We start from the raw sequence: 10,175 nt of genomic DNA on the forward strand, positions 1-10,175 counted from the left end.
TGATGATTGTCCATCCCGCTCGTCCCCTAACGAGCTGGAGTTTTGTCTTTTTGGCCGCAGGTATTTCGAAGGAGGCGTTTCCTCTGTCTACCTCTGGGATCTCGATCACGGATTTGCAGGCGTGATTCTAATTAAGAAAGCTGGCGACGGATCAAAGAAGATTAAGGGGTGCTGGGACTCCATCCACGTGGTGGAAGTTCAGGTACAGCCTGGGCGGGGGGGGGGGGATGGGGGGCTGCAGTCGATGGTTCCTGAGCGGGGAGGGGATCCCCCACCGATTCCAGGTTGAATTCCGGGCAGCTAATGAGCACAGGTGCTGGGGGGCGAACAATGCAATATTGTGTCTGGCCTGTAAACTCTCCCTTCCCCCTCCCCCTTTCCGCCCCCAACTGCCTCCTGTTAATTTCGGAAGGCTCTCGGGAGCACGTTGGAGAAAGATAAGTCAGAGCAGTAACCAAAAAGTTCCCCCAAAGGCCCGGAAATTACGGTCTCTTCTGGCTGGTGTCCGAGCCGGCTTTTTGTAAATTTCGTCCTGCAAATCCATCTGCCTAATTAGGCAGTAAAAACAAGGCTGTGCATACATGGTGGGGTGGGGTGGGGTCTCTGGCTGTTCACTGGACGCTTGTCCTTCGTGGGTGCTGTGCCCAGCCCAGGTGGGGCACGGATTCCCCCCCCCCCCCCAGCAGGGCTCTTAAATGGCTTACTTTCCCCACCGTCAAATGGTGGCCCAAGGCCACGAAGACATCCAGGTGTGACGCCTGCTTAAGAAATATATGCAAACATCATAAATACAGAAATGACAAGGGAAAAAAAAGTTTCTCAGTCCATCTTTAATCGTTTTTATTGTAATTTATATATTGTAATTATGCTATCTTGAGAGTCCCTTGGACTGCAAGAAGATCAAATCAATCAATCCTAAAAGAAATCAACCCTGGCTGTTCCCTGGAAGGCCAGATAATGAAACTGAAGCTCAAATACTTTGGCCACCCAATGAGAAGGGAGCACTCCCTGGAGAAGACCCTGATGCTGGGAAAGACTGAAGGTCAAAGAAGACGGGGACGGCAAAGGATGAGATGGTTAGACAGTGTCATCGATGCAACGAACATGAAGTTGAGCCAACTTCAGAGGACGGCGGAAGACAGGAGGGCCTGGCGGGAGCTGGTCCATGGGGTCGCGAAGAGTCGGACTCGACTGTGCGACTGAACAACAAAAATTATGCTAGCCGACCTGAGCTGGCTTCGGCTGGAAGGGCTTCGTAGAAATCTGATAGAATGAATAAATAAATCTTTGGCGTCCTCCGAATGAGCATTTTCAGTGATCCTCCGGAATTATGTGGGGATGCTCCAGACCCACTGGCCCTCCCTCTGTCTTCTCTCTTGTGATCATAAAACGGGGGTGGGGAAGAGAGCCCCTTACGTGCTGCCCCCGTCTCCTTGGGTGAAGGCGAGTGGGCTGCAGAAGCCCCTGGGGTGAGGGCATAATCTGGGGAGTGACTTCTCCTTTGGGGCTGCACTGGCCTCTGATGGGGTGGGGGGGCCACACACGAGCTGACGGATAGGAGTTGCTGGGGCGGGGCGGGAGACTCAGAGAGGCTCCAGCTGGCTTGAAAGGGGCGGTGGCCCAGCCTGCGCCTCCCCCTTGCTAGCAGCCCTCCTATTAGTCACAAGGTGTATAGGTAGGAGCTCTTAGTCTGGGACAAGGGATGCTCTGTATTCTTGGTGCTTGGAGGGGGGGTCAGCAGTGGGAGGACTTCTAGTGTTCTCCTGGCCCCACTGCTGGACCTCTTGATGGCAGCTGGTGTGTTTGGCCACTGTGTGACCCAGAGTGTTGGACTGGATGGGCCATTGGCCTGACCCAACATTGGCGTCTCTTCTGTTCTTATGACTGGGGCAAGGGATGCTCTGCCTTCTTGGTGCTTGGGGTGCGGGGGCAACAGTGGGGGGGTTTCTAGTGTCCTGTCCCCACTGCTGGACCTCCTGATGGCACCTGGTATTCTTGGCCACTGTGTGACCCAGAGTGTTGGGCTGGAGGGGCCACTGGCCTGCTCCAGCATTGGCTTCTCTTCTGTTCTGTTCTTAAGTGTCCCGTTAATCTCCTTGTGCTACCTCTTCTCTCCCTTTCAGGAGAAATCCAGTGGCCGCACTGCCCATTACAAGCTGACCTCCACAGTCATGCTGTGGCTGCAGACGAACAAAACCGGTTCCGGCACGATGAACCTTGGAGGCAGCCTCACCAGACAGGTAGGGGGCGCGTGGGTGGGCTATGGCTGACGTGCTCCTCTCAGATCGCACGTAGGTCCCAGGCCTCCTAACAATTCAGAGGGTACGCCAGCCTCATTTCTTCTTAGAAATGCCACGCTACAGTGGCAAGAGGAGGCCTCTCCGCTGCTGAGCCCACTGACCCTCTGCACCCAGAGAACGGCCCGGCTCCAGTCTCGCCCCCCCCCTCTCCCTCTCCCTCTCCCTCTCCCTCTCCCTCTCCCTCTCTCTCTCTCTGAACACAGTACCCTGGGCAGCAACACCCTGAAGACCTTTGGATAGCAGGGGTTTGCCTCTTGTGTGCGCCCCCCCCCCCCGCCCAGCCATCACCAGTTAGTAAAAACACTTGCAGAGACGTCTTGTCATTTATTGCAACAGGGAAAAAGCTCCTCGCCTGGCTATCTACGAATTTGGCAAACTGTATATTTCCATTCGATGTTGCTCTCATGTCGAGGTCCGTCTCACGTGTTGTCTTGGGATGAAACGGGGAGCAAAGGCATGCATGGAGTTGGGGGGGGGGGAGAGAAGAATAGTTCCACTAACGAGACATTCTACCAGAGTCGTGGCTGTCGTGGGCCCTGTGCTCTCTGGGTGTCCGGGTTCCTCGTATTAGTTTCGGGGAAATTGCTAGCATGGACTTGAGTGCAGCGGGACAGCTGTGATCGACAGGGTGGGAACAGCATGGGAAATTCCGTTTGCCCTCTCCAGAGAATGCGTCCACTAGCATTCTTAACGGGGAGAATTTCTGATTTCTGAAATGCACTTTTTAAAGGTATAGCAGGAACAGTAAGGGCAAAAACGGAATCTTAACTCTAAAATTCAGAACCTAACAAAGGTTAGTAAAATGTGAAAAAGAGGGCCAATATTAAAAAACTAAATGTAAAAGATGTCTAGAAAAAGCTACATGTATTTATTAAGTACAAATTTAAAACATATATAAGGGCCCATGCACAACAAATTTTTAAAGGTATAGCCATTGGTTGGACTCCTCTTTCCGTGTGTGTGTGTGGGGGGGGGATTGTTTTTCCGTTTTTCTGCTCCAGTCCCAAGCAGTGTTCCCTCTAAGCTGAGTTAGTGTGAGCCAGCTCACAGTTTTTTAGCCTCTGGCTCACCCATTTTTGTCTTAGCTCAGGAAGGATGGCTCCGGAGCAAATTTAATTTATGCAGCAGCCAAATCGCTCGCTCACAACTTTAACACCAGTAGCTCACGAGACTCCACAGCTTAGAGGGTGCATTGGTCCCAACCAAGCATCCCCCCACCCAAGAAAGAAATTGGCATTGCCCGTATGGTTAGGGGGGCCCTTCTAACATAAGAGGAGGCGGCGGGGGGAGCCAGCTGTAAAGGCTCTGTCGGGTGCATTGGCTGCTCTGCTCTGTCCTCCTGTGTAACACTCCTCTGAGCCCAGAAGTATCCATCAGAGCAGTGGGAGTTTGTCCGCTGCATCTCTGAATGGTTTTTACCCCCTGTGCTCGGTCTGTCACTGCTTAAGGAGGCACTGAACTTTGCCCCCCCCCCTGCATCAAGGTGTGATAGGATAAACACACTCCTGCTCACTCCCTGTGCAGGGAAGCATCAGGAACGAGTTGTCCTCAGAGGAGGCTGCCTGTTGCATTCCTGCCTGTGCTCCTGCTCTGGGCTGGCTTTCTCCAGTCCCCCTCAACCTTTTTTGGTGGCTGGAGGGGGGGGGGAGATCTCAGTCCCAGCGGCAGCTGTTTTATTGACCTCCTGCCCCCCACCTCCAGAGGAGATGCAGACTCAAAACCTTCCGCAGCGGCCCACTTTGGAGGGGAAAGGCGGCGAGACTGCCGCTGGTCTGCCCTGCCGCGGGCGGTGCTCTCCCGCCCGGCCTCCTTGAAGCAAAAAGGCCCCTCAAACATCCGGGCTGCGCAGAGCATATAAAGCCACTGTTATTCTGGCAGGGGCCTGCCTGGCCATGTCCTCCTCCAAGCCCCCCTTCCCTTTATGCAAGGAGGGAGTCTGTTTCCAGACCCCGAGGCTTGTCCCAGGGAGCTTTCTAGGCATTGGGGGGGGGGGCGTAAAACAGCAAGTGCTGGAGCCCCCCTTTCTTCCCCCCCCCCGACTTCCCGCTTTAGCATTATCTTCTGGTAGGAAAGCAGAGAAACCGATGAATGGCTTAGCTTCCTCCTCTTACCTGTCAGGTGGCCACGGGGATGGCTAACTGGAGCTGGCTTCTGGCCCCCACACAGGCCACGCTGTAACGTCTGGCCCTTAAAGCCGCAATGCATCACACACGTGGTGGCTGGGAGGCTTTTTCCTGAATCATTTGCCTCATTAGGCTTGTGGGGCACACTTGGCTTGCCTTAGGGGGCTGTGTGGGGGAGACCTGCGAGTGCCCCTCCCCTTTTGTGTCTGTTGGGTTGGGGGAGATCCATAACTGGATCTAAACGGCATAAAAAATACCCTTGAGAAGCCCCCGGGCAGCCTCCCTTGCCTTAACCAGGGTTCGTTTCCCCCCTAAAGAGTGATGTTGAGGGAGGACTCTTCCTGCTTGGAAGATCCCCCCTCCCCGCCAGTTGCATAAGAACATAAGAGAAGCCAGTGTTGGATCAGGCCAGTGGCCCATCTAGTCCAACACTTTGTGTCACACAGTGGCCAGAAATACCAGGGGCCCTCAGGAGGTCCAGCAGTGGGGCCAGGACACTAGAAGCCCTCCTAACCCTAACCCCAGCACCAAGAAGACAGAGCATCACCTGCCCCAGCCTGAGAGTCCCTGTCTATCTCTTGTGGCTAATAGCCACTGATGGACCTCTGCTCCATATGCTTATTCCCTGTTGAAGCCGTCCATGCTTGTAGCCGCCGCTACCTCCTGTGGCAGTGAATGCCATGTGTTAATCGCTCCTTGGGTGAAGAAGGACGTCCTTTTATCTGTTCTGACCCGACTGCTCAGCAATGGAATGCAGGTGCCCTTGGGCGGGGCTCTGTGTAACCCTGTGTCAGACCCCAGTCCTGTTACGCTCAATAACTCTCTCTTTCGCAGTGATAAGTTTGTTAGAGCCTATGCAAGATCCAAGAGTCACCATGTCAGAACTGAAGTCTTTTGGCGGGCACAATCATATTATAGAAAATCAAACAGGTCCCATCCAACCCCCAGGCAGACGTCATGTCCACACTTTGCCTATTTGCCATGGCAACCAGGGGAGACATCTGTCCTGGTAATCTAGAGTCCGAGGTGGTACAAGAATGTGCTCGAGGTCACTTCTCCTGGGAGCGCAGAAAGGGGAGGAGAAGGGCACATCTGGTGGAAAAGTGACATATTCTGAAAGCAAAGGTCTCACACACTCGCCCACACACTCCCGCACACACTCCCCCCCCCCCAACCATTATGGCAGCCGAAGCATAACATAGCAAGGTTTGACACCCGGTCCTTGCCCTTCTTTCCTGGCCTCCTGGCCTCGCGGGCAGCCTGGCTGTGGGGAAGGTGGGCCGGCGTCAGTGTCCAGTTTCTGGCCACAACACCTGCGCCGCTCCTCCGTTCGGTTTTGTGGAAGCCGCCCCTGTCTGTGGGGTCCGGGTGCTTCTCTGTTAACGGGGGCCGCCCCCCTTCTCTTCCCTTCCCCCCCAGATGGAGAAAGACGAGACCGTGAGCGACTCCTCGCCCCACATAGCCAACATCGGCCGTTTGGTAGAGGTGAGTGGGCCTTCGACTCCGGGGCTGGTGCGAGGACCCGAAGGGCTCTGGGGCAGCTTGAGAACATCTGAAGGAATCTTCTGGATCTGGTGGCCAGTCCAGCCTCCTCTTCCCCACTCAGGCCTGGAAGGCACCCAGGAACCGCATGGAGGCTGGAGCCTTTCCCCATCGATTCCCCCACCCCAACGGGGACTCAGTGGCCCTGTGATGTGGCCGTTGAGGGACCTCCACTCAGGTCAGGGGGGCATCAAAGGCAGGCACGCACCACAGGCTGGCTTTCCACAGGGAGACCTTGTCAGAATCCCTTTTAAAGCCCTCCTATGGCGTGTGACCTCCTTGGTTCCCTGGTTTCTGTCCTCCTACGTTGCTGGTCGGTAACTAGTCGTTCCCCGGTGAAGAGCGATGGGGGGAATGGCTGTACCTACTGGCATGGAACCAGCTGCCTGTCTCTCTCTTCGTTGGATGCCTGCATTGCCCCCACCTCTCTCGCCGACGGCAACTTCCGTTCCTTAGTTTCCATAAGGGTTGTATCTGCTTTATTTTTTGAAATACGTTTTTGACATAAGAGTGGATGGGCAGGATGCATCCCACCCCTCAACTTCTCTGCACGATATGTTAGAGAATGACTGGCCCAAGACTGCTTGGTTCGGTGGCTGAGCAGGGACTCGAACCCAGGTCTCTCTGAATGAAGGCCGACACTCTCTGCTGGGCTCCACTATGCCTTACACTGGCTCTCTCGCCCCAGACGTTGTTGAGACGGCAGTGGGTGAGGCTCCCCGAACCACCTGCCTCTCCGGCAGCAAGACAAAGGAAACATCCGCCTGGGTGTGGTGCAGCTGCCGACTCCTTTGGTGGCTGCCCCTAGAAAGGTTTAGGTAGTCAGCTGTGTTGGTCTGAAGCAGTAGGGCAGATTTAGAGTCCGGTCAGACACCTGTAAGACCCACAAAGGTGTATTCAAGGTATGAGCTGCTGTGTGCCTGCACACTTTTTCAGATACATTGTGCGCATGCATGTGCACAAAAGCTCATACCTTGAAATACACCTTTGTTGGTCTTACAGGTGCCTGACTGGACTCTAAATTTTGTCCTAGAAAGATCTGTTAATCCCTTTTCAAAGGGATGTGCACACTGGCAGGAGGGTGCCTGTAGGTGGCACTCTGGCGTGATCCCTGGAAGAGAAGGGTGAGGTGTGGATCAGCCCAGGGCGGCAGGAGAGCTTCTGAGCAGCGTCAGGGTCTCCTGTGGGACTGATCCAAAGCCTCGGCGTCCTGTGCTGGGTGCTCTGGGGCGAGGGGCAGTCTACAGTGGCCACGGACACCAGCTGTGGTGCTGCGAACCCTTTTGCAAAAAAGTCACTGAACGGAGTGGGCCTGCCAGTGCTGTGACTCAAGAGGGCAGGATCCCCCCCTCCAACCCCCCCCCCCACAAAAAACCACACGTTGCAAGCTCAGGAGTCTGTGTGCACTTTGAAGCTTAAAGCCAGGGGCGGATGAAGGCTCACGGGTGCCCTCAGCACTGTGACCCATCTTGGTGCCCCCCTCCTCCTTTCCACACCGACCCCCAGTCCATTTTAGTGGTTGGCCTGTCTGACCAGATAGACAATGCAGGTTGCAGCCATACAGAAATTTATTCATAGGATAACACAATAGACTGTGCGAACTGAGCTTTTTCACCCTTTCCCCAACTTTGTGGTGCCCCCTTTGGCTCCGGTGCCCTAAGCACGTGCTTAGGCTGCTTAATGGTTAATCGGCCCCTGCTTAAAGCACCTTGGTGGGAAGCGGGAAATTCTACTCAGGAAGGGAAGCGCCCTGGCAAGGTGGTCTTAGGGGAATGCTTCTTGGCTTTCGCCAAATGGGGCTGTGTGTTATGGACGCATGCTGCCCTCTTGTGGTCGAGATGAGAAGCTTCCACCTGTCAACTCAGCGCTTGGGACTTGCCAGCAAAGAAATGTCTCTCCCCCCCCCCCCCGCATATTCTTATGCTTTTGCTCCCCCTCCCCTCTCATTTATGATGACATTGTAAGCTCCCTGGGCCAGCTCTTCTAGGCTTACTCTGTGCTGCCTGAGGGCTCCCTGCACAGAAGGTGCAATGCTCAGCCCGCCGATTTGTGTGTGGCCCTCTGGGCCGTTGGCAGCTACTGATGTGCCCAGTCCGCCATCCGGCTCAGGCCTCCTCCTTGGCCCTCGCTTAGCTGAATCTCTCTGCCCACTAGCGCCATAGTCTTGCGGGGCCCTCATTCATCCTCAGGGATGGGGTGGGATACCACAGGCAGCCCCTGCTGGCCCCGAGGCCTCAAATTAGCCCTGCCGTGCAGTCCTCTGGAACAAGGTGTGGCTAACCAAAGAGGCAGGAACCAAGGCTTCGAACTGACCTCTGCGCCTCTCTCTCTCTCTCTTTTTTCTGTTTAGGATATGGAGAACAAAATCAGAAGTACGCTGAACGAGATCTATTTTGGAAAAACAAAGGACATCGTCAATGGGTTGAGGTAATGACCAGGCGACAACCTTCTTGTGGTCCCCCCAGCTAGTTTATAGACCCCCCTACCTCACAACTCTGCCTGTTACTCCAAGGTCCCTTGCCAGAAGTGCCCTTGAGTGAATGTACCTGTGGGGGGCCTGCTAAAGCCCTCCTCCTCCATCTTCACCTTGTAAGGCCTGCTACATTTGGAGCCCTCCTCCCCACAATTTGGCTGGTCAGACTGCATCAGCTGCTCGATCTCTGTAAAGGTAAAGGTTCCCTTGCTCGAAAGCCAGTCGAGTCTGACTAGGGTCGCGGTGCTCATCTCCATTTCCAAGCCGAAGAGCCAGCGCTGTCCGAAGACGTTTCCGTGGTTATGTGGCCGGCATGACTAAACACCAAGGCGCACAGAATGCTGTTACCTTCCCACCGATGTGGTACCTATTTATCTACTTGCAATGTCTTGCTTTCGAACTGCTAGGGTGGCAGGAGCTGGAACTAGAGACGGGAGCTCACTCCGTCATGCGGCAACCTGGGTCTCGAACTGCTGAACTACCGACCTTCCATAGCCTGTAGTTCAGCGTCTTAACCACTTGAGCCACCGCAGCTCTCTCTCTGTATCTCTTGTCAAATTGAGACCTCCCGGGGGTGGGGGGGGTGGGATGTGGGAATGGGTGGAATGACTGGAAAGCTTGGGGGGGGGGGGCTGGGGTAATTTTCTTCAGGTAAATTCAGGCGGTTTAACAAACCAAAGGCGAATAATGCAGGGCATCGAGACGAAATCGACTGAACCACAGAACGAAAACCCACCAGACTATGGTAGTAAAAATTACAGCATCATAATCTCCTTACAGCAGCAAAGGGCCAAGGAGCAACGTTAGGAAGTCCCGTGCCGTCCCCAAGTTCCCCTCTCTGCAGGACTCCCAAACCGCTTCACGTGAAGGATGCTGCCTGCCAGAAAAACAGCTCCGTGGCACAGAGGGTAGCCTGCTACCCACATCCCACAAACTTTTGTTTTCTTATTCTGTTTCTGAGTTGGGAGGGGGGACGTCTTGGCAACGCACCTCCTGTTCAGCGGGGCTGTCACGCGTTGCTTCTCCAAACCTGGGGGGGGGGGGTCTGCTTCCCCCCCCCCGGACTTTCTCTGCCTGCTGTTCCTTCTCTGGCTTCCTCTGGGTGCCTCCCAGCGGTTTCCTCTGGTTCCTCTCGTGCTGGGCTTCTCTGACCTGTTCTTTCTCCTCCTCTGCTTCCTCCCCACCCCCCTTTTCCGTTTCCACACCTGCTCTCTTTAGATCTATTGATGCTATTCCCGACAACCAAAAGTATAAGCAGTTGCAGAGAGAACTCTCCCAGGTGTTGACCCAGCGCCAGATGTACATTCAGCCGGATAACTAAGCCGGCCCAGGTATCCGCCCCTCCCACTAGCCCGCGAGGTCCACCAGCCCGACACTAAAACAACTCTTAACTTGGCCAAGGGGGAAAGCGGCTTTGACCGGAGCATGCTGGCTGCCTTCTGACAAACTAACCATTTAGTTTCCCCCCACCCCCCCAAAAAAGTCAGGGTTATTTCGTTCTCCGAAACCCGTGATTGTTCACTGTTTGTTTGTCACCGCGTGTGGAGTTCCTGGCCTCTGAAACGTGTTAGGATCGTGTGTGTGCGTGTGCAGTGTGTGCGTTTGGTTTGGGCATGCGGGGGTGTGTGTCAGTGTCAAGAAAATAGCATGGGGGTGTGTGTAACCTTAAACTCACAGCTCTGTGCACGGACTTCTGGAATCTCCGTTCTGTGGAAAGGGAAGGTCACGCGGCACTGA

At 54.8% G+C, this 10,175-nt stretch overlaps 1 protein-coding gene across 2 annotated transcripts in view; it reads left to right on the forward strand.

The window, feature by feature from the left end:
• The window catches only part of CAPZB (capping protein (actin filament) muscle Z-line, beta), a 71,844-nt gene extending 62,055 nt beyond the window's left edge, over positions 1–9,789 (forward strand). The window contains exons 5-9 of one of the 2 annotated variants that reach the window (XM_015412599.1): positions 61–202; positions 2,124–2,240; positions 5,843–5,908; positions 8,316–8,392; positions 9,657–9,789. In XM_015412599.1, the coding sequence (XP_015268085.1) occupies positions 61–202; positions 2,124–2,240; positions 5,843–5,908; positions 8,316–8,392; positions 9,657–9,759 (505 nt within the window). In that variant the 3' untranslated portion in view covers positions 9,760–9,789. The remainder of the gene's footprint in view (positions 1–60; positions 203–2,123; positions 2,241–5,842; positions 5,909–8,315; positions 8,393–9,656) is intronic. The other variant, XM_015412598.1, reaches the window with a different exon arrangement.
• The last annotated feature ends 386 nt before the right edge of the window (positions 9,790–10,175 follow it).

Source organism: Gekko japonicus, unplaced genomic scaffold (genome assembly GCF_001447785.1).
Source record: "Gekko japonicus isolate JY-2015 unplaced genomic scaffold, Gekko_japonicus_V1.1 scaffold131, whole genome shotgun sequence".
Lineage (NCBI taxonomy): Eukaryota > Metazoa > Chordata > Lepidosauria > Squamata > Gekkonidae > Gekko > Gekko japonicus.